This window comes from Lepisosteus platostomus, chromosome 2, assembly GCF_059453375.1.
Source record: "Lepisosteus platostomus isolate fLepPlt1 chromosome 2, fLepPlt1.hap1, whole genome shotgun sequence".
Taxonomy (NCBI): domain Eukaryota; kingdom Metazoa; phylum Chordata; class Actinopteri; order Semionotiformes; family Lepisosteidae; genus Lepisosteus; species Lepisosteus platostomus.
This window is the reverse complement of record NC_142612.1, coordinates 67,672,842-67,700,115: the sequence shown is the minus strand read 5'-3', so window position 1 is coordinate 67,700,115 and position 27,274 is coordinate 67,672,842. Positions and strand designations below refer to the sequence as shown.

The 27,274-nt window shown below is 37.0% G+C and overlaps 1 protein-coding gene across 2 annotated transcripts in view; it reads right to left on the bottom strand.

Moving 5' to 3' along the window:
* The window catches only part of epha4b (eph receptor A4b), a 110,529-nt gene extending 95,618 nt beyond the window's left edge, over positions 1–14,911 (bottom strand). The window contains exon 1 of one of the 2 annotated variants that reach the window (XR_015928870.1): positions 14,573–14,911. Coding sequence is in view for 1 of the 2 variants with exons in the window: in XM_088614899.1 (XP_088471025.1) it covers positions 14,573–14,660 (88 nt within the window). In the remaining variant the exon portion in view is untranslated. The remainder of the gene's footprint in view (positions 1–14,572) is intronic. The other variant, XM_088614899.1, reaches the window with a different exon arrangement.
* Positions 14,912–27,274: the final 12,363 nt, after the last annotated feature.

Below are 27,274 nucleotides of genomic sequence, written 5' to 3'. Positions count from 1 at the left end.
ATTTTTCAGAGGATGTCACAATATTTACATTTAAAAACCCAGCTGCCATTTTTAATAACAGTCTGCTGACATGACGCACAATGTAACCACAGACTAAGGTGTCTCATGGTTTGCAGGTCTGTTGCAACAAAAATATACCAACAACCCCCCTCCCCTCATCATCACCCCACTCAGTAATCACTGAAAAAGCTGGAAAATTAAGAAACGATCATGCCATCAGTTGAGAACCCCCCCCCCACCCCCCCAGTCCAGGTACAGTCAGCATGTATGAGAGGCCTAAATAGCTCCTGAAAGAGTCTTGATGAGATAAAGCAGGGAACTGCAGAAGCACATGGCCAAGGCAGCTGCTGAAACAGAAGGTGAAGAGACCTCTTGGGGAAAGGGGGGATTGTTGTTATGCTCCTGTTTCAAAGCTCCAGAAATGCCAGGCTTCATCTCATTGGGAAAAGGGAATAGTTAAAGCCACATTAAAAAGGGCACCGTCTCACGTGAACAAATGTGAACCGAGTGATTTCTTCTTTTTTCAATATATTCTAACCAAAACAAATGAAGCTTAATCTGCACCTGTATGTGTAAAGGAAAGCCAATTAATAATGTTTAACCAAATAAGCTGCAGCTAACGTGGTCGAACCTCACCCTATTCAAAACCACATGGCCATGGTTACAATGCTGATATCTTGACATTTATAGCACATTTCCCACTTTGCACCAGCACTACTAAGGTCAACAGTCATTTCTCTAAAAACAGAACACCTCTTTTACACCTGTTTAAAGAATCCTTATACTACAGTAGATGAGCAATAAAGCAACACATAGCTCAGTGTTATCCACTTAGCTACGTACATATTTGTTTTCTCCTTGTAAGGCAAGGGTTTGTGTCAAATCCACATTTCAGTGTCGCACAGCAATGACAGAAGTTCTACAAAGAAACACACAAGGCAACTTATTAGGACCAGTGAGGTTAGAAATGTTAATTTCACACAGCCTAGGCATGAAGATCCTCGCTTGCTTTCTAACCATCCTTGAACTGCAGCAGAAGTGGCATTCCACCGGAGCTGCAGCAAATGGGTTCCTGAGGGTATAACCTGTTGGATACGTCTTAAATATCTCGTAACCTTGCCCAGAATAACGGCGAATCAGCTACTGTTGTACCTCAAATATACACATATCTTCTAATTAAACTCTGGGGTGCAGAGCCACTTCTGTAGATTAAGGAATCTAAAAGTCTCCTAGTCTGAACTTTGACGCTAATTCCACTATTTTACCCATTTAAAATACAATTATACTCCTCTTATTTACATTGTTAAACCATGAGTAAAACCTTTTGCCTAGAGAAGCAGGCCTGCTGTAAAAAGTTACATACAGGGAGGTGGACAAAACAATGGAAACACCAAGCAATACAGTATATGAATATTTTTTTACAATAACTGAGCTGAGTTGGCCTTCAGAACAGCTTCAGTCCATCCTAGAAGTCTGATATACAAGTTTTGAACTGTTTCTAGTGGGATATTAGACCATTCTTCAAGAAGAAATGCCTCTAGTTCTTTGAGAATTGAAGGAAATCCACTCTACTCTCTAAATTCCAGAACTTCCCATAAGAGTTCAGTGATGTTTAGCTCTGGTGATTGGGAAGGCCTTGGAAGGTGTTTGACCTCATACAGGTGTTACTGAAACCAGACTTGAGTCATTAAGGGGCATTTTCATCTTGAAATATGGGAACATCTTCATGAAACAATGTCTGCACCATAGGGTGGACCTAAAATGGCTTCATATTTCTTGGCCGTAATTCTCACATGCATAGTAATAACCGAACCCAATGAGTTACAGTAAGTGTCCATCTATCCCTGTCGGTGAACTTCGAACTTTGAAAACTATTCCTGTTTTCTGATGTCATTTTCCTTTCTTTGGTGTATGCCATCATGATCTTTGATACTGTTTCCCTTGACACAATAAATAATTTTGCTATTTCTGTGACCGATGCACTTGCAAAATGGGTGGCAACACTTTGACCTCTTTCAAAATCTCTTAGACCGCTCATATTGCTTTAGAAACGCACATATTGAAGTGGTGATTTTAAGACATCTTTTATCACGGAAACATATCTGTAATTAGTCATCAATATTTTGAAATTAATACGAAATACGAGTAAAATCCTATTTAATTGCGATTTTGTTGCTTCAAAATATGAGTCCATTTTCGTTAGCTTGTGCCCCTTATCTCCAACTGCACCAATACAGTTCAGTGTAGAGAAAGGCCAACAAAAAAAGGTATTTCTCAAGGGAATGACCCAAGTCTTTAAAACGCATTGCTACTGTAACTTAAACCAGACACAAACCCCTTCACTCGGAGATAAAGACCTGTCCATTAGTCACTCTGCCATGTATCACATTCAATATTATCTAATAATCATAACATGAAGCTCAATTGAACAGAAAAACCCTAATGGAACTCAGCTTGATACAGTATATAATGTAGCATCAATATTACAATTTTAAAACAAATTCCAATGTACTGTGTATTCTTTACAAACCAAGAGTGAAGTGTCCCAGGTATGGTACCAATTTCTGTTCTTGTGAGACAATAAGTGCTTATTTTACTTAAAAAGATGATGACTTTTAGATTTGCACAAGTCATCTTTTTTATAGACAATTATCTGAAATGCTAGAATGATGATAATTGCTTGCAATTCCATTGATAAACAGATATCATGTAGTGTTCCCTAAAGATACAGCTTGAAATCTGAAAGTATCAAATTTAGAAGAAACAGAAAGTTATTGATCATTCTTACTACACAGTGTTTTTACATCTTCAGAGCAAACAACAAGGACAGATAATACAGAAAAAGTCTACAAGAGAAAGACAATATTCCTCCCCAAAACATAAAAAATACAAAGCACCACATTATTGAATTCATCTCTTGAACTATATTATTTTCAAAAATCCTGTGCTTGTCAAAAGCAGGTATAATAATTATAAAAAATGATGACTGAACTAATGTCATGCACATGAAATGTGGAAGATGTCTTCCAGTTGTTTTATCTAATTTACTGGGTGTCTATAAATAGTATTTATTTTCATGACTAACTTTTGTCTTCAACAACCTCTTTAGCAAATCATTCATTGGCATCAGTTCAAAATAAAACTGGCTTATGTGCATTACATTAAGACTTGTATTTAATAAGGCAATCAAGACTCTTCATATTAAAGCCATCAGTAAACGCTAGCTAGTCATACCCTAAACTTTTCAGTGGTCTCTTTCTGAACTCTTCCAACAACAAATACTACTGTACCTGCTGAAAACTAAACTGACTTATGAACGAGGATTTAAATTAGATTTGGTCATTTAGCCATTTTTGAACATTTGACTCTAGTACCTTATTAATCAAAGAATGCTATTTCTTTTAAGTATTCAAATGAATAGGCCATCATGACATAGCTTATTAGTTCATTCTGTTGTCTTTCAACTACTGTACATCTTTAGAAAAAGGATCTCACATTCACAATTTAGAACACCATCAATATTGCACTGCCAATTGAGTCTGTCGGCCACCAGTTTCTGAACTATGTGTAGTGAAGGGATTTGATTTTGAATTCATCTATTAAAACTTTCATATACATGTCAATTGAGTATTCTTTATCCTGGGCTTGTTTCATTACTATTATAGCAATAAAAATGTGTTTGACTTTTCAAGGCAGAATGAAACAAATGACAGTGTCAAGAAGGCAAGCTTCACGTTCACTATGTTTTGAGACATTTTGAGATACCAATAGCTTATCATAACAAAAAGAAACATTTTTATGTAAAGTCATGCATCTGAATGTTGTTTATATCAAAGGACACAGTGAAGTAGATACTCAATGGAACTGAAACCTTGTATGATACCAGGTATCATGTACAGTATTCATGTCATGTCATTTACCAAACCGCTTTATACCAAACAATGTCACGGGAAGCTGGTGCCTTCCTGGCAATCAAGAGCACAAGGCAGGGTACACCCTGGACGGGGCTTCAGTCCATCGCAGGCCAGTGCAAGCCAATCATACATGGGGACATTCTGGAGGCCACATTAAGGCCGAGGGGGGATAACTCCCTACTCTTATCGAGAAATGCCTGGGGATCTTTAATGACCACTGAGAGTCAGGACCTTGGTTTAACGTCTCATCCGAAAAACAGCACCCACTACAGTATAGTGTCCCTGCCACTATACTGGGGCATTAGGACCCACACAGACTTCAGGGTGAGCACCCCCCCTGGTCCCACTAACACCTCTTCCAGCAGCAGCCATAGCTTCCCAGGAGGTCTCCGTCCAGGTACTGACCAGGCTCAACCCTGCTGAGCTTCAGTGGGTAGCCGGTTGAGAGCTGCAGGGTGATATAGCTGGTGGCTGCCTGTGTATTCCTCAGCTCTTATTAATAGTGGATGTTTGGTAAGACAAACCTTTCTCTCACTGTGATCTACTCACAACACAGGGTAATCATCCTGAAGACTGACCAATGATGTACTGTAGTCTGTGTTGCATAATACACCAGATGTTGTTTTTTTCCTGACACAAGGTACGCAGAACCCATTGGTTTAACAACTGCTTATTGTCATCATTCATATGATGTCAATATGACAGTTACTGAAAAAGTCAAGGAAAACCTGCTGAGAAAACAAAAAAACAATGATTGTGAAACTTTCACATCTGCAGTTTCACACATCCTAGTTTAATCCCCAGCCTTGCCCAGGTAATGCCTCTTTAATCTACCTGTCAAGGCGTTTCACAATATCACAGCAATTGCAAGACTTTACAAAAGCTTTCTACAAAAGGCTGTTGTAGATGTCCGCTCCTTGGTCCTTCCATTTTAGTATTAGTATTCTCTCCCTCCAACTTGTAGATCGATAGGTAAGAATTCAGTCATTGAAAAAGGACTAGATCATTGCCATTGTTCCACACAACCACTAAGAAAAGTCACAGAAGTCATTCTGCTGACAAAGCTGCAGTAAGACAGAGAATTTATTAAATACTATGCAAACTATATATTTCTGTTCTGAATTGGAGAGCTACTCAATTTAAATTTCAATGCTGTACATTTATCTAGGTTAATTGAAGGTAATATAAATTAGATTTATTTAGCCACAGCTATTTTTTAATACAATTACAGTTCTAATACTAATTCATTAAAAGTAGAAGGTAATTCAATTAAAAAATAAGGTACCTGTAATGAAATAAGTTTAATTTGTGAAGTGGAACTAAAATAGAGCAATAAAGAAAAAAGATACAAAAAAGATTTGTATGTATAGCTTTCTTTCAAACACACAGACCCAACATGGCAATTAAGAGCAACAGGAGACGAAATAATTAAAAATCTGAACATTTTCATTCACAAAAATGTATATACCATATTAATACTACCAAATCAAAACCAGAACGAAGACATCTTGGTGTGAGTAGAGCAACTTCTTGGATTTCAGACCTTTGGCAGAAGGAGATTTAACATAATTTGTGTCACTATGATGCTGCCCTGCATACAGTTTCAAAGTAGCTGCAAAAATGCTGTTTTACATACCCATACTTCTGAACATACAGTACGAGTCAATTCCACAGCAATACATTTACTCACTTCTCTCAGTGTCCAGAGAAATCATGTATCTGCTGCCAGATGCTGAACTCCACCACTAGTAACAATTTCCTTGTGGATCCATTCAAGCCCTTTAACAATAACAAGCTTTCTTTCTTGCATTCACTTACTCATCCCCTTGCAAATATCTGTTCATAAGCCAAGTGCCTTATAATTTCTCACAATTAGATACGGTGACCTCTTCGTCTTCGACTGAAGGTGTTGCTGCTGACTGGCACAGAATTTCAGCCATTAATTTAAACTTTCGACTGATTCTGGCCTCTTTTACGCTGGGGATTTAAAGCTTTAAGATTCTAAGGAGCTAGAGGTTAATTGCAGAATGATTCATCTGTCCACCACCAAATGCAAATCAAGGCCGATATAAACTGATTTTTTCTCACTTTTTGGACTGAAAACTGCTTGACATACACATACAAACTTCTGCTAAGTAAGTTTCCATTCCACTTTACTGAAAAGGTAAAATGGTTTAACAATGCTAATGTTGTCTCTGCTACCGAGTACATGAGCACATATTTGTAACTACAGCTGTTCAGAAAGATCAGCAAAGGTTGTTTCCCTGTAGCCCACACTTCACATATGAGTGCTTTTGTCACATATGTCTTAAAGACAAAACAAAAACTGGAGTCTTGAAAGGTCTTTGGAAACTTGAAACCAAAGGTGATTTTGAAGAAACACATTTAAGTGTACAAAAAAAAGTTCACAAGTCTAATATTGACTAAAATTAAATCTGCATGTCTGATCAGTCTACAGAAAGAAATTATTACCACAAATCCATGAGGTGCTGTAGCACACTCCCTTCTAATTTGTATTTTCACAAGTTTTAATTTGAACTGAAACGAAAAAGGGAAGGCTTCATCCCTGAGAGTTTCCTCTCCCTGCAGCCCATGTTTGGAGTGAAATATAATGAACTCTGATAGGGATGTAATATAAGAGACTGCCTAGTATTAGGGGATTTCTCCTTTATTAAATACATTTTATTCCTTGGCCCAGCCTGGTTGCTAGAAGCCTGTGGTTCATTTTTGCCATTTTCAGCAAACATGGTAAATGACTCAAGGATAACAGTTGATCTGTGAAATTGACAGTATTCTAATATTAGAACACAATAATTAAAATTATAACATATGGAAATACTCAAAACTGTGGAACCAAAACTTGCCTTTAAAGATATTCTTAAAGATGCCAATGTCATAATAAAAAATGTCTGGCAGAATATAAACAGTGCTACTTGAAGCTCCGAGTCTAATAGAGCTGTTGTTTTAACACCTGAATAGTTCCGAGACATGTTTCCTCTCTCTGATTATAATGGCCTCTGACATATTTAAGCACTTGTTACTGGAAAAATAGAGCTATTTGTTCGAGACATCCTTTTTATGAATGGCACCTAGAGGCACTGATAAATCTGATGCACAAACATTGTCATGCCGCATGCTGAAGAGCAAAACCTAACAAAACAGGTTGTGAAACAGAGCCTTTTTCTGCATAGAAACAGTGGCACACATTAAAAGTAGACATTATTTGTACCATTCAAGTAAAGCATTCCAAAGCCTCCTAATACTACCTAATACTGGGTTTTCTGTTATTCATCTGAATTTTCCTAGAGCAGTAAGAGAAAGCAAAAACTGTTTTTTTTTCTTGAGTTTAATTTTCCTGATACATACCAAAATTGGAACAATACCTTAAATTATTCTCCTTATTTCAGTTAAAACTAAGTTTAAGGATGATAAAATTCACAAAGGGTGTGGTATGGGAGGTACTATCTTTTTTCAGGAACACCGAGGATCATTTCAGAGAGATGTTGGAGTCAATTTTTATTATTTCTGCTGGTGTTTCTGGAATCTAATCTGAACATCTCCATTTCAGAAAGCCCCCGTGTGTAAAAACAATGCTGTGAAATACAGTACAGTAATATACTGTATACTGAGCACACTTATTCATAACCACCAACATCCTTGTGGTATCTTATAGTATCACTTCATCACAATTCTTATAGTGAAGATGATAAGCTTTTAAGAGGCTGTCAAGGACCTCAGACATACTGTAGTATTAGTAGTTCAGGTGGGTAGCTGCATCAGCATGCGTAGGCTGCAAAGGAACAAGTAATAGGTTTATTCCATGCTGAAAAAAGAAGAAAGAAAACACAACGTTTCGGCCGTGGAGCCTTCTTCAGGTGTGAAGACCTGAATAAACCTATTACTTGTACTGTAGTATTGTCTTAAGTGTATAGTTCAGACAAAGACGTGGGCATCCTTGAAGTTAATCCAGTGTACTGTATGTTAATTGGAGAAGTGTTCATGCATCTTTGTACTTCTGTATGGAAACTAAAGACAAAAGGTCGAGTACAGTATTTCAGTTCAAATAATTTACCCCATTTAAAGCGATAATTAAATGAATGCAGATCTTTTCATTTGATCCTTATGATTAAATGTGTACTCCAAAAATATATTATATTGTCCTTTACCTTTAATATCATACAAGACAAAAAATAAATCTAGAAGGGCAACAAAGAAGATAAATGATCTGGTTACTGGTGACTTGAAAATCAGAAATGGATACAGAAATCACTTTTATTCGTTATCCATGGGGAATGGCAAAAATAGTCATTTGAGGATAGCTGGATAGCTGGAAGGATGAACATGATAGAACTGAGGTCATCTTGTCTCCTAACCACCAACTGGGAATTCACCAACATCACAGAAACAATTACTGCAACTGCTCCTAAACACCTGACACTGGCACCACAGAGGACACTGTCTTGAAACAGAATGGATTTGGTTCTCAGGTGTGATCAAACCCAGAGAAGAAACATACAGTATTTCAGTAAAAGAAAGGTAAAGCTTTGGTCATTTATGCAATTCACAGACTCACAATAGAATTTCTTCACTTTCACTTGATCTTCAATATTAACTTTCATGAATTTAACTAAAAGGGACAGGAAAATTGTAAAGCTGAATGCATACAGTATATTACTTTTAAGAAAACAATCTGTACTTGTAATTGTATATAAACGGATTTTATACCTCAGACTAATTCATGAGAAGAAGTCTGCCTTCCATAGATTTAAAACATACATTTTCTTTGCTTATTTTAAAGACTACTAGCAAGCATTTTAAACAATGCCACTGTATTTACTGTTAATAAGGGCAATTGATGCATCCAAACTAGAAGGTTGGAAAAAGAATATAAATGATCTGGTTACTGGTGACTTAGAAATCAGAAATGGATACAGAAATCACAAAATCTGAAATGAGCATGTACTGCTTGTGTACAGTAAATGCTTACTTTAACAAAAATGCAAGGAAACCGCTTCATGTTTAAAGAGAAGTTTAACATACTGCACAGAAATACTTAACCTCTTTTTCTTATTTAAAAAAATCTCCATGGAATATTACATTTAGAAGTTACCATTGACTAGTGGGTTGACTAGTCCTATTCCTATTCCTACTGTGATTTCAGTATCATGCATTATTTCAGCCACCTAAGCTCTCATGTAGTACAACAAAAGAAGTCTTAAGGAATATTCAGTACAGATCAGCACTGTCTAATGCAACTTACATCTGCTTGTTGTAATGACAGAGACCAGGCTGCTGCTGCAATTTCTGAAACAGGTTCACTGCTGGAAAGAAGTTATACACTACTGTCCAGCACCTCTGAGTCACTAGACAGCTCATTACAAAACAGACAACTGGCTGTTATCTACAGTATTCTCACAGTGTAAAAGGCACCACAGAGTATATCTATACTGTCATGTGTCACACTACTTTCATATTAAATTTAAAATGACTGGAGATTTAGATAAATATTTTACACAAAATATCTGAATGCAGTAATAGAGAAGAAGAATGCTTTAATGGCAAAATGGAAATTCCGTTGCTATAAAGGAACGAACAACCCTATCTTAAAATCATTTGTGCTAATGTTTCCACCTTTGTAAAGGTATTTATACTGCTGCACACACATGCTTACAAAGTACACCCCCAACAATTCCCCTTATTCAATGTCTCCTGTATACTGTAAATGATCTTTCGCAAAATGGCCAGAGCAAAACATAGCTACTACTTTCATACTACAGCAGCAGCATCAGAACTACACTGACCGAGAGCAACAATGAGCATAAAAGCTGCAATCTTACTTACCACCGTTACTTTCAGAATTAGTGACATCAAAACCAAATGGTCTAATAAAATCATAAGAAACAATTCTGTTTGAAAATAATGAGGATCTTAGCCAAAAAGCTAGATTCAATTAAAACTCTGTAAAAGAGAAGCAAGAGTAATGGAAACTAGATCTTAGATCATTACCTTTGCTTGCTTGTATTGAGAAATTATAAAATAATATACCTGTGCTAAAGATAAAGTGTTAGACAATTTCCCAATGACATATGAAGTTCTCACCTCACAACGTACAAGTATAAGAGCTAATGAGACTTGGTGTGTTTCATATATGACATCCAAAATGTCAGATCTACTGTACAATGTTTTAATTTTACAATGTGAGAAAAAAAGTTGTAATCCCAGAATTGTTGATCTGAACACTATTTTTTTTTACTCTTCGGATTGAATGATAAAGCCAGGCATGTTCACTGGGTGCAGTGTGTAAATTATGAATGTAAGATTCAGAACTAGGATTGTGTCATAGCCTTTTCTTCTTTAAGGTGGAGACATTCTTCTGCTTCTGTATCCATCCACAGCCAAACAGACTTCAAAAATATGCAAAGAAATGTCTTAAATCACAAGAAAGGTTATCCCTCTTTACGAAGAAGAATTATGAGGCACATACCGTATTTAAAAAGAAAAGAAGCAAAAAAAGGGTAATAAAGATTAGGGGAAATTAATTGAGCAATGTGCTCTTTAGTTCAAGGTCACAGATTAGACAAGATGAATATACAGTAGTCGGTTTGATTACATCACCCTGATTGATCACACCGTAGCTAAAATCTAGATCTGCCAATGAGTACAACTAGCATAAGTTAAAACAATTAAAACAATGGGGAACTTTGTCTTGTGCAGACAATTCTGAATTATGTTAAAACTAATAAAAAGGGAATCTGCTGATGTTTTCAGAAAGTTTTCAGAGGGTGCGCCAAGACGTCTTCAGGCAGCCCTGTTTGTTTAATTGAACTTAGGAACCTTTTGTATGTTTTGTTAGAGCTGGGCTACAGCCTAGAAGATATCCCTTCAAAGGAAAAACTGTTTTGAAAACTATAAAAGCACCTGCTTTCAGTGACAACCACGTCTATTTCCTTGTTTAAAGGTATGACTTCTCAGCAAATGAGGAATCTTTTCCCAAAAATGAGTTGATAATGAGAAATAATGTGGAAAAAGGCATGTTCTTCACAGGCCCTCTTTGTAACTTGAAAATCATGAAAATGACTATGCTGATTTTCCCCTTGGACTACTTTATCCTGTAAGCTGTCCTTCATCGGTCCAGCTTTGATGGGATTGAACCTTAAAGAGCTCTGCAACAGATTCTGCATTGAGAATCCATGCTATTAAAAAAGCACATTAAATGAGAAAGCTGGCTACATGCAGCTGAATCAATAACGGCCTCAACACATTAAAGTAATCTTGAATTGCAAACACAGCTGCCCAGGGAGAATTCTAACCCAAGGGAGGCTGTCGACTGCAAAGTGTTTGAGTGGAATACCCAAGAACCTTAGGGATCCAAGTTCATTTTCAACGAGGTTTTGTTTTTACCCCAAGAATGTGGATGGTGAACGGAGAAAGTGAAGCTTCTGTCAGCAACGGCTTAAAAACTGGTTTAAACAGAAGTTAAAAAGGATCTTTAAGTGTGTTAAGTTTAATAAAATGCATAGTAGAAAGCCCCAAACAAGACATTGTATGTTCTGAAGGAGTCTCATAGGAAAACTGTGGGTCAGATTTACAGTTGCTCATTAGCTAGAATGTTGAGTGATAAATTGACTTTTCTTTACACAAACAAGGGTTTTGGAAAACATTTTTAACAGGATAATATTTTTGTGGTACAGTAGGTGACTTCGTTTCACTATAGAAAGCATCATATAATCACATTTGATAAAGTGAGCGGTTAGATATAGTAAAAGTGTTCAACTTAACAACTTTTGTGCCTGTTTCTTACAATCAAGCAGTTTAATAGACAAGCGCCAGAGGATAATTCAATTAAGCAATTAAGAAATCGGCTAATTCTAACAAAGATTCATCCATCTATAGTCCACTTATCCTGCTAATGGTTACAGCAACGCTTACTGGAGCTGGACCCTACCCCTGTAGCGCAGAGCAGAAGACAGGACATCGGTCCTCTCCTGGATGGAACACCAGTCTATCAGAAGGCCATTGTGAAAAGGGGAATTCAGAATATCCAGTCATGGTTAGCCAGTACTGTACTGTATGTCTCTGAGAGATGGGAGGAAAATGGAGCACCCGGTTGGAACCCATGTTAAAAATACTGGCTCCCTGAGGCTGGAATTGAACCCAAAAGCTTGGAGCTAAGTTAGCAAGCTGTCTGGCCACTGGGCTACCACTAAGGACGAACTCCTAAGGTAAATACAGTCATGGATCCGGTTTTTGGCAGCAACATAGACATAATGAGAGTAAAGCATTCCTTAGTTATTTTGCTTACATTAGACGTCGATTTGTCATTAATACATTCACAGTAAAGAATCACACCAATTAGGGAAGTGGCCTTTGTAGACAAAATGCACTGGCAAACATTATATGGAAATCTATTTTCACAAACAAAGGATCTTAAGTGGGATTAAAAGGATTCCTTAAATATACTGTTAAGTGTCACACTGTTAAAGGTTCCCTGTGTGCGGTGCTTTGTGAGTACAATCTAATTAATGAATGACCTGTGTCTGCTTACTCTGGGCACTGTTGTACTCGTTCCCAAGGTGAATGCAGCAAATTACAGGTTTCACCCAGGTGTGAACATCTTTAAGCTTCTTAATTGGCTGCCCCCTCCTCCACCTCCAAGTTAAATCTGCCACAGTGCGTGTCACACCAAAATGTGGTATTGCGAGGCAATGAAACCTGGTAGTAAATACAAATAAGAACTATTGGAGCGCCATCTACCGTAGAACACGTGATAATTACATAATTAATAAATCACATTTTAGTGCTATTATAAAATATCTTCGAAAGACAAAGGTTATAAAAACGAAAAGGTTTTGGCTGTATAAAATAAATAATTTGAGCATATGGATTTTCATAAGAATAACAAAGATATCACACAACTAGATCTCACACGCCAGTATTAAGTAACCTTAACTTTCCATAAAGCCTTGATTCAATAACGCCGGAGAAGAAAAAATGTAAATATATCTGGTACTGCACAATGGGTCTTTGCTTCCTATGGCTTCCCCATAGAGGAAACTAACAGAACAGTGGTCTATTAGGCAGATTAGATAGATGAATTTACAATTACAAATTACACTAAAACTACAAAAGTTGTAAGTCTGGATTTTTTTAAAAACACAGTTTTCATCATTTCTGTTTCAGTCTAGCTGACTGCTCCATGTTCGGAAACACTTCACAGACATCATATATGAAACATCTGGAGTTTTTTTTAACTACTCCCTCCTATGAACATAAATACAACTTCAGTGTCAAGTTGAAGTCACACTTGCTTAGACCGTTTCATGAACATAAAATTGTTTTTAATAATCTCTGAAGTTCATATTTTCCTCTTAAGTGCATATTGTGCTTTACAATAAAACTGCAATCTTTAGTTGCAGCGGTGTCGCCAGGATGAGTTGGTATAAAACTGATAAATTACAAATTACAAACGCTCCCTGCTTTGGAAATAGCGGCTCAGCCTTTTAAGTTCACCTGCGCTTTGCAAAGGAATATTTTAGGAGACACAAGATGTCATCTAAAAAGCGTACACTATAATATTCATCGTGCTATTTCTTAGCTTCATTAGTATCAGGTGTACCTTCGTCTCAAAATGAACATAGGAGGTTCAAAATAATTTTATTTCGGCCATGCCATAACAATCCAAGACCACTCCTTTACAAAGAATGCCGATAAAAAGAAAAACCAACAAAAGCGAGCTCATCTGTAGTTTCAGCATCAGAAACTGGGATGCAATCCTTCAATCAAAACACGTACAGTAGCGCTCTTTTACTGAACTTCATCACCAGCTGCATTAATAAAATCCATGTGCCTAACCCTTCAGGTTGAAGAGCTCAGGTGAAATTATGCCACACAGAATTTTCAGTTGATAATGTTCCTATTACAGCCAATTCGAAACTTGAACACAAATACATTTTTGGTAATATTAATACACCCATCTTGTTCTTCACTACATTTAACTGTAATTCTATCGAGTATTTTAAATTACGTTAACGAAGATGTCTACCGTTTCTATTTTACCACTAGTATACTTATCATGTCAACGCATCATATAAACTTCAATGCATCTATGTTGTTGTCACCTGAACGCAATTTCGTCAATTTAACACTTCGAACAGCACTTGCCTTGAACGAGATTAAATAAAATCTTTAGGTGTTGTGGGAACAGTGTACAGGTAACATATACAAAAAAAAAAATGTCATGTCGTACCCAAATAGATATTTCGTACGTCCAGTTATTTTCACTTTAGACACCGCATCAAGGTCGTTGATTATTATTTATACAGCTTGCAAAACTTTCACGAGGTGTATTTAAAGGCATCCGCAAAATCGCCAAAGCCTTTGTAAGTTTCTCTTGAGAAGTACGGCAGCATGAAAATATATCCCTTTTACGCTGCCTTACTTTTGAGCAGATGCAATTAAAATTTAATACGAGTGTCCTGGAAAAAAAAAACCTTGAGCATTTTTTCCATGCATGCTCCTTGTTTCACTTGCCTTATATTATTCACATCAAGCACATTATCTTGACTGGGGAAACTGCACTGAAAATGATGGGGGGGATACAAGAAAAAAACAGTTACTAATTACACCCAATTGAAACCTAATTTGCTAATGAGCCCTACCTTCATTATCCGGATATGTCCTTAAGGCCTGGTTCGGTATAAACAAGTGAAGAGTGAGCAGGGATGGATAAATCCAAAGGAAAGCCATTTTCAGGCTGCTCTGTGTGCCTGCATCCCTGTGTACAAAGTTACTGAGCTAAAAGAGCGAGGAGGAGAGAGCAGCGGGTGGAAGGAAGGAGGATCCACCGAGAGCCCGATCTGTCAATCACAACGGGGCGGCTGGGAAGGGAAGAGAGACCCTGGGAATCGAGTCGCATCCCCAGTTAAAGGCGCACGCTCGAGAGCTCCATCATCCCCCGGCCAGAGAGCGGTCCGGACGAGCCACCCGTGTAACAGTCAAGTGATGAGTCTGATTTCTGACACATCATACCTCACAATCCGTGAATAGTGTACGCACATACTGCCCAGTAAACAAACACATAATCCCGGGTGTCCAGAGGTTCACAGCGTTTCCACTCGTTACAAAGGCTTGCTTTCAAAGAATTTCACTCTTCACTCAGGGGGCTATACTGGCGTGAACTGTGGTTAAAATGGAAGATATCCACCCATACAGTCATATTTAAATCTTTAATGTAAAGTATAAAATAAAGCGCACAGGTTAACTACAGTATAACGTTATATATATTGTAGGTTACTCGTTTCTGATTTTAAACTACGCCAAAGTATTTCTAACTAAAACTGAAACACTGGATCTCGGATAATCCACATTTATTTGTTTTTGCATAGTTATAAAAAAACATTGTTTTAAGATATCTCTGAAAAGCTGTCGATGGATGTAGTAATAGAAGGCAAAAAGAGGCAAAAGCTGTTCGCGAAGAACACCGAACTCGAAAGTAAATTATGAAAAATGTATAAGCCAGTATTCGAGCTGCTTTTTAGTTGCAGCTGACGGGAAGAGTAACATGGGTTAGAAAGCACTGAAGCAAACCGATTAATATTTTCCCCAGTGCGTGATTTTTTAGTCAGAAAGCTTTTGAATTGAGCCCAAAGCAGTAACATTGTTTCTGAAGTACACGAGTTCAGCATTACTAAACCACTGGCAGACAGTTAAGGTAATGGTACAGTACAGTACGTACGTGCCTTTTGTGCTTTCTTATTTAAATAGGTGGATCAAAGAAAGACAGCGAAGAATGAGATGTGTTCTACTCATTAATTTATGCTGTATTAAAATGCCAATTGAGGTCTTTCAATACCTTTGGATGTATGAGTACAATAAATATAGCAGTATATGGTGCTACTTATAAACCTTGTTTTTCAAACCAACAGATTAAATTGAAAAAACATATGTACATGGAAAAGGTTTAAAAGGTCTTTTCTTGATATAAAGGTACAGTACACTATGTTTCCGGGAGATTAACCTCTCCTGTATTGGACATGCTTAGTGTTTTCATTCTGCTTGCAAGTCATGGGCCCCTGCTTGATAATGCTTCTTACCAGAGAAGGCAACAGACCAGACCCCTAGTGAACAGAGGCTTGGTCTAGAGTATCATACAGTGAAGACTTCCAAAAAAGCCAATGACATCATTGGCGTTTATTCAAATCAACAGGAGCTGTGAAGTGAAAATAATACTTAACATATTCCCTGGTTTAATACATCCATTATATCCATTTCTCTTTTGTAATGTGATGACCTATTTAGAGCCCTTGTCCAGTGGCATGACATTGAAACCACATTTTTATAACCTCTTTATAATTTGTTGATTAAATTCATATTATGGGAATTCTGCTGGAATTTCTTTATATTCATTGTATGGGAATTGAACAGCTGTTGAAATGATCGTACACTGTGCATGTCTCATTACAAACTCCTATGTCCTTTAGATAACCTCACTCTTCTGGAGGAGTACCTGTAAGCCCATGAGTATTTTTTGCTCAGGAAGTCTACACAGGTCCAATGTAATAACTTCTATTACGCAGCACGCACTGTAAGATGTGTAGTCTGTAACAAGTTTTTCTTTTCTGGACGAAAAATGTTCATTAAATATAATCCTATTGACTGGTATTTTAAGATGAAGGTCAAATCAATACCAATCTTCTTCTTGGAATCATAACGTTTTTTTTTCTTCTAGACTAACCCACGCATACACAGAACCATAAGCCTCAATCAAAAAGAATATTTTATTTTATGTGTCAGATTTCTGTCATGGGAAGCATGAATGAGACAATTCGAATGTATAATCTGCTTTGAACAAGGCCTGTCAGACAACCAGACTGAGAGAAATACATTTATTTCAGGCTCACCAACGTTTGAACCATATAATGAAAAATGTATAAACCGGTATTCATCCAAAGCTGGTTGACGGGTTAGGTGAAGAAACAGCCATGGAGCTCTATTCTTTTTCGCATGGTGTTGGGGAGATTCAAATAGAAGTTAATGGATTGACACACATGTATTTTGGGGGGTACATACTTAATAGTAAAGGTCCCAATAACATTCGCGTTGACTGTGCAACTGATTCGAGGTATGACAGCACCTAAGCCCTCAAGATCTCTTAAATTAGAAATGAGGAGTTCCTCTGTGGCATCCGGATTGAAAAAACAGTCAATTGCAAATACTTCTCCCTGTCAGCTCAAGATAGCTGTAAATATGAAACATCTTGGTTTGCAGTAAAAGTGAATCATGTATTATAGTGCATCCCGTATGTACAATATGAAGTGAATGCAATTTGGAATAAAGCAAATGTGACTGTTGTTTTCCTTTAATTATCATTTTTGTTGCAGTACATTCAACAAACATCATGTGTGTTTTCCATTAGAGCACAGTTTTTAGACTTCTCTGGTGGAGACAGCAGGGTTACCACCTTGTTTCCTGATCTCATTAGATCGCAATTAACTGTGAGTTCTACAGTTATTATCCATCCCAACTCTTGAACCAAGGGAAAAATAAGAGGGAATAGACACCCCCCAGTTTATAGCCCCCTCTATGGCCTCAAATGTCTGGGAAACATATTTGGATTCAAAGATACTGCCCCCTCGGAAATTTCCATTTCTTATATGGCTTATATTTGAAACCAGATTCTGCAGAATTTGACACTTAAAAAGAAGACCTTTAGTGTCTGCTTGCTGTAGTTGAGCACTGTGTAGTGCCACGGCTTTGAAAGTTTCAGGGAAAAATATTGGCCGGAGTAAAGACAGAATTCAAGAACAGCAAGTTATACTTTTTTTATACAGTCTAAGCCACACACTCAGCAGGGCTATACTAAAGATCTCTTCTCTCTCCCCTGAAAATGAGCTCACTGCTTAAGTGATGACTTATTTATTCTATGCTTCTGCTCTTATCTCAGAGATAGATTTATGATTCTTATGGGGTTTTTTTTTCCACTAAAATGGATTTGTGGATGTAGGAGGCTTAAACAACCGCAAAGTGTCTTATTACAAATAAATTTTGTTGCTGAGATTTTTGGTTTGGAATGCCTTAACAGTTTTATTAACGGTTCTCTATAATAGATGAAACAAAGACAGAGCCAGTGTGTGGGCAAAATGTGCATTTTTCTGTGTTAAGATATTCGCCACAAGTGGGGGATGTTGAGCCAATAGCTGTCACTACAGTAAAAAGCAATATTATCACATGATTACTCCTGCTTTCTAGCCTGCTGCTACAGTGCAATAACGATCTGCTTTATATGGTTTTAAAATGGAGAAAGCAAATACAGCAAAAAAGAAGAAATAGACTTGAAAAATGGATGTTAAAAGCCATTGTTATATCTCTGTTTTCATTTATTTCAGAACCATAAAGTTTCTTCACTTATTGAGTTTAATAGAGTGTATCAGGATTACACCTGAGTGCAATTGACTGATGAAAAAGGATAATTGAAAACCACTTTTAGAACCTTATATTGATCAATTGTTCTCATAAATTAATCTCAGTTTTTATTAGGTTCTAAAAGGCATTAGAGACTATCATTCTGTCTCTCTCACATACACATATGGACTAACTCACACACACGCACGCACACACAAAAAGCAACTATTATTCACTGAAATTGAATTATTTTAGCACAGATGTGATGATGGTGATAATATCCGCACTTAAACGTTTTAAAATGAAGCTTAAATTAGCCAGACAATGCATTTCTGTTGTTTAATTTATAGCTGTTTTCCTAATGTCTTTTCATTAATTTGCTGAATGATTTACAACCCCAAATTTGCATGTAAGAAAGACCTATAGAGGAACGGAACGTTTCCAAAATGGTTTTGGTGGACTAGACAAGAGTAGAGACACTAACAAGACAGGGACATTAACTCTCTCTTTTTCCTTTCCTTTGGGAAGATCTTCCCGTCTCTCAGTCATCACCTCTAACCCTTGAGGTCAACCTGCTTCCTAAAAATGAGAGCAAGTCTCAACAGGCTGCTGCCACGTTGAAAACTTTTTTTTTTGTTTGTGAAGTAGGCTAGCACATTATGTACAAGAGCACAAGGGATGATTTCAGTAAAATAACAGAGAGCAAATTTCATCAGTACACTCACTGAAAAACCATACTGCAGCAACACTTGTTTTTCATTGTGAAATAAGGCTGTCCACTTTTCCTAATCTGTACATTTCTATGCCCTGTTAATTTCTGGCTTATGGTTTAGGACTGTCCTGAGACAGCAGCAGTGGTTCAAAATATTACTGGAGGAAAGGCTGATTGACCATCCCTGCTATCGTCCAGGTGATTCCAATCGCACCATGAATTGTAAAGGTCGGGGGTACGATGAATATCCCGTCTGGCTTTCCGAGTCCTTCAATGCATTCACCCTTTTCAGAGCCAGTCACTCATGTGGTAATGTCTCTATTGTCAGGGTGGAGGGCTTAATAGCAAACAGCTTGGTGTTTGCATTTATGGAAAAGAAAGGGTTTGGGAAGGCATTCAGTCTGGGCTTGCTTGCAGTGCCTTTATCATATTAAAACCTGGCAATGTCCAGCGGACTGGAGGTGGCTAATATGGACCGTTTTTTTTTTTATAGACACTAAAAGAAACCTCCTTTAGTGCCTCCAGACAAGTGGGAATGAATAACAGGCAGCCTGATTCATCAAGACCCGACCACGGCCACAAAAGGTGATTGGGAGTGTGGGAAAGCCCTGTGTACAATACTTTCACTGCCTTAGATCTATAACAGTGAAGGAATCCCAGGTCCATCCCTCTGTCCCTGGAAGATATTTATTGAGTTTACTCAAATAAGTGTCAGTGGGCACAGCCCCCTCCCCTTTTCTTGACAGATACAGGCTTCCTCGGCAGTCCTTTTTTTTCTTTTGCTGTTTATTTCTTTATTTTGAATTGTCACTGCAGTATCTGCAGAAATACACCTGTGTTTCACTGGTTTGGATTTTTTTTCTGAGACCTGTAAATGACATAAAGCATAGGTGCATTTTTTTCATGTAAAAGAACAGGTTTAAAAATATATTTTTAAAAACAATTAAAAGTCACCTTAGCTTACCTACTGGAACAATTATGTTATCTTAAAATATTTTAAAATTAATCAGTAGAACAACCGTCTTTATAGTTTAAAGATAACATGATAATAATTTCCTGCTCTTGACACTTTTGCTATTTTCACACATTTGCTATCTCAAACAGCTGTAACCTGTTATCATTTTGTGGTTTTTAAGCGTTACCATTAGCTAGTAGATTAGTTACCAGAACCAAAAAAGCTTATTGGTATCATTCAGCTGGGATATTAAAAGCAATACATTTCTCTTTTGAGACGCCCTGTTGCAAATATGAACTGAAGAGAATGTTCTCAACTTCTCTTGACGTGCTTGAATAGACAAAGTGTTATATATATATGCATATTAATGACAAGAAAACAGCTGTATTTTTAAAAATGATCTAAATTGTTGGGAGTGTGTCTACGCATTTGTAACTGACAGGTACTTTACAGTAAAATGTCATTGTTTGCTTACATGAAACCACAGCAATTTCCTGCTTGGCTAAGGCTACTACTGGAGGGTTTCATTTAAGTTTATTTTCTTTCAACACAGTTTATGTATTTTTTTGTAGAGTCATTTGACTATCCATTATCAGAAAGCAGTTTATTCCTGGTAAAGATCTCAGTGAACCCCAAGCCTACCCCAGAGGCACAGAGCACAATGCAGGACTATTTTGAAAGAGCTGGTTGCCAGTCCATTGCAGGGCACACACACACACGCCAGCATGTCTTTCAGAGGTGGCGGTGGCGGTGGTGGGAGGGAACCCACGTCAACACACGTGAACACAGGAAGATCATGCAAACTGTCATGCAGAAGGTGGCTCAGCCTGGATTCAAAACCTACACCCAAGAGCCGTGAAGCTGTAGAGCTAACCATCAGGCTACACTTCCTGTCTATCATAGGGGCACTTTTTCTTCATTTTTACTTGTCTTATTTTGCTGCAACAGAGCAATTTTCAGACTGTTCTTTAAAAGCAATTTAGACAGTAATATTAAAATACACATCACACAGGAAATAAACATACTGTATTTATCCTTGTGTGCATGAACAAATCTATTTACTCCACCATTCATGTTTCCCACAGCACAGGCTTCACATATACTGTATGTATATTTTCTTCTTTATATGGACCAAAATTCATAGAGGTAGTTCACTGAATGCTTGGTGATTATGAGTCTCCCTAAGAGAGACAGACTGCAGTCAATGGAGGTAGTTCAAAGAGCGTGGTAGGAAGAGAGAGCACAACAAGCTCAGAAAGATCAGAGTAGCCTTTTCTCCACTGAAACCTTATGATAGAAAATGTATGTCACAAAATACTCATATTTAGGAAAGCTTCACCCACCTCACCCACTACAAGTTTCAGTATCAAAACTGTCTTTGGAGTTTGGCAGAGCTGCTTTTACTTTCAAGCTCGGTAAACCTTTTAAGCTTTCACCAGAAATTTCAAAGCCTTTTAGTTCTTCACTCGGCCTCATGAACACAATTATTCTTCCCCTATAACTCAAATCCATAAATCCACAGTGAAAAGCAACTGCTCTGTTAAGAGTGCAGCTCTCAACTCAGAGCCTAAACCTACCCTAAAGGTATGCATAGTGCTATTATGTGATTCTATATCATGACGTACTGTATATGACATATTTTCAAATAGTCATGGATATTTCTTAGAAATACTGTACAATCTGAATAATATTTCTTAAATTGTAAAGCCAACTTGGAATATTGGGGCATCATGTAATGATGTGATTTTTAAATATTTTTTTAAAATTTATACACTGCACTGATGAGTCTGAGATGCTCATCTGTGTGTGTTTGTTAAGAAGCCTTCAGCTCCGCACACTATTCCCAGTCCTTTCTGTTTTGTCTGGAACCTGTGCTGAAACACAACTGACTGGCTAGAAGATGCCCTGTGATTTGTTCTAATTTCTTATAGCCTTTGATGTCGAGCACAGAAGCCACAATCCTAATGGATATTCACTCTGCTAAACAAATTATTAAGCTGCATTAAAGAGAGAGATGTGAAACATGATGGTTTTAAACACTTCAATGCATATATTGATTGAGAACATGGTCGCCTGGCGGGTAAATTCAGAGCCTCACTGAAAACAACATTTTAAAATTTTTGGTCACCAGGAGGGTATAATTTTTTTCTACGTCCAGAGGGACTTTGTTAAAGACCCTTAAAAGGTACTTTCCTTCAGTCTGGAAAACCTGTAACCATAAACCTTACCATCATTACTGAAAATACACTGAGTTTTTTGTCACAAAATTCAATTGTTTACCTCAGAGAGGTGCTGATAAAAGCAAGTTACATGATATCTGCTACACATTTAACACAAGACAACACTTTTGATTTTTCATATCATTGTGGGTAAAAAACGATAATAAAATCAAAATACAGGAGTTAAAACCTAGAGTGGATGTAAATCTCCCTTGCCAGTGATTGGGGTTAATCAGATCTGGTGCAGACAGACGCTGGCTACTTAGCTTTCTCTCTGATATATAAACACATCATTTTCTCCAGCTAATTCTGTTACCTATATTATTCAACCTAATAATAGTATGTTGTGTCAGATTAAGAGTTGGATAAATTTGCTTTTAAGGTCATGTTTCTTGCTGCAGTAGTCTACGTTTTGAAAACAGATTGATGTGTTTTTGTCATTGCGGAGCTTTCCCCAAAACACATCTGTTCTGTACCTAAACAAAAATAGCAGTGTGTGTGTAGGGTTATTTTAAATGATATAAATTCTGACTAACAAGATCATTAAAAATCTCATTCTCACAGCTGCTACTAATTGCATATACTGTACATACGTTTATATACACACAACAGCCTCTTCATACTCATTAGTAACGGTCTTGGTTACTGGATAAAATAAGCCTTTATGTAAACAGAATACAAAGCAACAAAAACGTTACAGTATATTGGTTCCAAAGGCCAGTTGTCAAGATATTGAACAATTATTATTTTTTTTACTGATAGAAGTCATCAGAAAAATGGTCTTTATCGCATCTTACATTTTTCTGGTCGAAGGAGAGGTTTGGTTAGGAAAGTCAAAAGTTAATATGCCATTTTTTTAACATCAAGAATAAATCAGGTTTTGAAGAGATTTAATGTGTGCTTTAATACATCTTGAAAAGATCAACACGGTGAAGGAGAAGTCACTGATTAAAAGCTAGCAGAAAACAATCAAGATATTGGATGTCCTTAGAAATAAGAAGCAGAAGCAGAGAAGGTGATTCTAATTAATTATTTGCATTTTTATAGCTTGTTTTCTTCTGTAGGATATCAATGAGCTTCAAATAGAATCACTTCATCTATCACTGCAACCCAGCATCCACTTAGGTGACACATGACAGATACAAATATGTGTTAGTAGCTATACCACACAGCACATGAGATGGAGAAAAATGTTTTACCAATTGAATTAAGGGGGAACTTCAGGAAGGCCAGATTGTACGATTTAGTCAGAGCACAGGGGTTTACATCCATACTTTTATGTAGAGTGCTATGGGATCCTTAAAGACCAAGTAAGAGGACTTTGGTGTTACATCTCTAAAGCATGGCATGATAAATGCTTTTGAGCACATACTGTAATGAAGTGAATTCATAGGAATATATTTCCCATACATATTTTAGCAGTAGTGCTTCTCTAAAACTTCTAGAAAGGTTTGTTTTAACGAACCTAAGATTCTGCGGTTTCTCCGTATCAAACGCTCAGCCTGAACAGAACACCCTTTGTCAGCATTTTACAAAACAAATGAAAGAACATGAGTGTGACTTTGTTCAACAAAAGCAGATCTTTTTTTCCCCCAGAAAAAGGCTTCCTGAGCAAACCTGAGGAATGAAAAACAGCCTCAATGTTAAGATTTAGTACCACTATAAATAATCCACGTCATAGTTATTAGCTCTTATTCAACCTTCTGCTTCGCATGTGAAAGGAAATGTTCTAAGTCTTTTCATCTTAATTATGCACAAAGGTTAACCAGCCAACACTCACATGGTCCTGAGGAAAAAGAATTGGTGTCCACTAAAACATGCTGGACACTGTCCAGCCCAGAGAGGCTCAAGATAACCCCGCTGTGACTTTTGAGACAACAATTACAAGCAGTGTTTTCCAACACTGGCTCAAATCCTATCATGAGCTGGTCAAGCTTTAAGCCTCTAGCTGCATAATCTGAAACAAAACATCGAGGCCTGTCCAGCCAGGGTGCTTTGATTGTGACCCTGATTAACCTCAGTGTCTGAAAACTCAACCCAGTTGGAAAATTGAAGGATCCTATCACAGCACTCCAGATGTCTGTCATGGGTGACACTGTGTTTTTCAGTAAAAGCAACAATGAAATAAAGAACATTTCACATAGCAAAGCGGAGGTATACTTCACCATTACCTACTTGCAAATGGCTTGCTATTGTTAATGATATCTGACCCTGCATCTATCATAAGTTAACAACCTCTCCACTGAACATTTTGTAATATTTGAGAAGATTTAGTAACAATCTACCTTGGCAACATTTGGTACGTTATATGAACATTAATGTACATTTGAAATGTTTGGTAAATATGAGAGCATTAAGTTACATTTTGCTACATTTGGGAACATTTTGGAACATTAGGGAACAACTGGGAATCTTTGAGTCCACCTGGAATATGAGAACATTTTGGAACATTTGGGAAGAAAAAAGCACATTGGAGACATTTGGAAACATTTGGGAGCATTTGGGAGTATATTTGGGAACATCAGGGAAAATGTACAGTATTACATTAAGATAATTTTGTGAATCCTTTTGCAGTACTTGGTTGTATATGAGTAGAATTATTTCCATAATATTAAGAAAGCATGCGAAGTTCTGTATCCCCATTCTTAGTATCCTGGGACTCAGTTTTATACTTGTAATTTCATATCACAAGCAATCACAAGATGAGAAAAATACATAATGAATGATTGTTAATATCATTACATTACACTACAACATGAAGTACTGTATTTGCAGCAATATAATTCTGAAAAATGTATGAACACTGGCTAAATAATAATAAGCACTAACTCTTTTTCAATTACATAAACTTTGACATGGTCTTATGACTGAGAGGCTTACAGAATGAAAGAGTATCGGAATGATATCTTTTGGAGTGTGTCCATGTCTCTAGTGCTAAATGCTCAGTTTGAAAGTTCAAACAAATTATGTCTGCAGATAAACTAAAAGATTTTGTAGTCTTCCCAAACATTTTTAAAATGAAAAAAACAACTAAAATTAAATGTATATAATGGCAAAGGTACCTTGTTATTCTAATATTATTGCCACCATAAAACATATCAGAAATATCCCTATGTTGCTATTGTAAAGAAAAATGGCATGGTACAGTATAAACTAAAATGGCTCCATGCCCCACCTAGCGACAGAGGGAGGGAATATGCCATAAATTTAGTACTGAAAGTTTGACTTGGATTTATATGCACAACATAAAAACTTTTTCTGAAAATGTAGACTAATGTGAAATCTAATTAAAAATGTCTATTTGGTTTTAAAAAGTATAAAACGATTTGATAATTCTGTTCATAATAGCCAAGATTATCATAATCTATCCATCTGTCTGTTTGCTCAGATATTTCAAAGTGTTTATCTTTATTTAACAAATGCCAAATACAGGTAGGCATAAAGACGCATTGAATACAATATCCGATGTTATGAAAACATTTGTTGTTTTGTGATCACCGAGTGAGTAAGATTTCCTTGGGGACTTCTTAGCCAGGTGACTTTGTTTGCAGAGAACTCACAGCGCAGACGTGTCATCGGAAAAAGCAACCAAGCAGCAAAGCTCTTTATCCAAAATCATCATTTCTGGATCATCCGTTCCTTTTATCTTCTGTGAACCATATAATCTTCGCAGGAGCGCTTCAAGTGCAAATTAAACTGCCTATTGATTATCCATACACCCTGCGGGGTGACTCTTTCTGCTGGTCACACGCAGGAGAGATCAGTGCATTGGAACCTTACCCATTGCCAGTCTCTTAATCAGCACCTTCGCTCCGAGTGAGAGCAGCGATTTCTCTTCAGCCCTGAAGTGTCCTTCAGACCTACAGCTCCTGCTGTTCATCACCTTTTGGGACCCCTACATGTACAGCAGCTAGCACTTAGTGATGAGTAGCTCTGCACTTGTACTTGAGAGGTAATAATAATAAACTTTATTTTATATAGCGCCATTAAAGGTGGCTTCTCAAAGGGCTTTGCAGAATGACAACAGCAACAACAACAATTAAAAATAAACCAAAAATACACAAGATAAACACGATGAGAATATGCAGAGGAGACAGAAGATGGTGGTACTATAGTAAATACAGTAGGAGCAGAGGGTTAGAAATGGAGCCAGTTAAGTAAAGGCTCTTATAAAGAAGAAGGTCTGGATTTGAAGGAGTTTAGAGACGGTGACTCTCTGATATCTTTGGGGAGAGAGTTCCAGAGCTTAGGGGCATAACAGGAGAAGGCCCTGTCACCCATAGAGTGTAGACAGGCTTGGGGGACAGTTAGGAGACCAGAATTTGAAGAGCGAAGGTTGCAAGGTGGGAAGTAGGGTGATAATACAGTAGTTCAGACAAGTACTGAGGTGCCAAGCCATGCAGAGTCTTAGGTATGCAGAGCTACAGGATCTTACTTTTTTATTTTTATTTTATTTTATGATTTTAATAAACTTTTGGTGTCAAACCTATAGAATGAATTGCAGTTAGCCCTTCTGTTTGAAGCTGTATTTTTGAGAGTTTTCCATGTGCAGTTTTCTCCCTTTCATTGACAGCTGTCCAGGTATTTCCTATTTATAAGTATCACACTTTGAGAATAAAGGCTGATGACTTTGCTTAATTAGAACCCAAGAAACAAAACCTATACTGAACGACAGTCACCTATCGTCCAAGAATATCTAATAAGAAATCGCTAAGAAAACGTTATGAGTGAGTAGTATACTACAATTCACATTGATGTTTCATCATATATCATCATTTAGCTCAGATATCAACGACCTACAGCCATTAGTTAACAAGGGTATACAGTATGTCAATAAGGTTTATTGAAAACATATATACTCTGTGATGTTTTGATGTATTTTACTCTAGGCAAATAGGTCAATGTAGTAATGAATTATTTATCTGCTCTGTATTTATTAATGATAACAAATCAAAATACTATCAATTTTCACAATTTATTTAGAATTATGAATATAAAACATCTTTATTTGTAATTATTTAAATTAGTTTAGAATGTGCAATTCTTTATTCTAGATCAAACACCCTGTTTAATT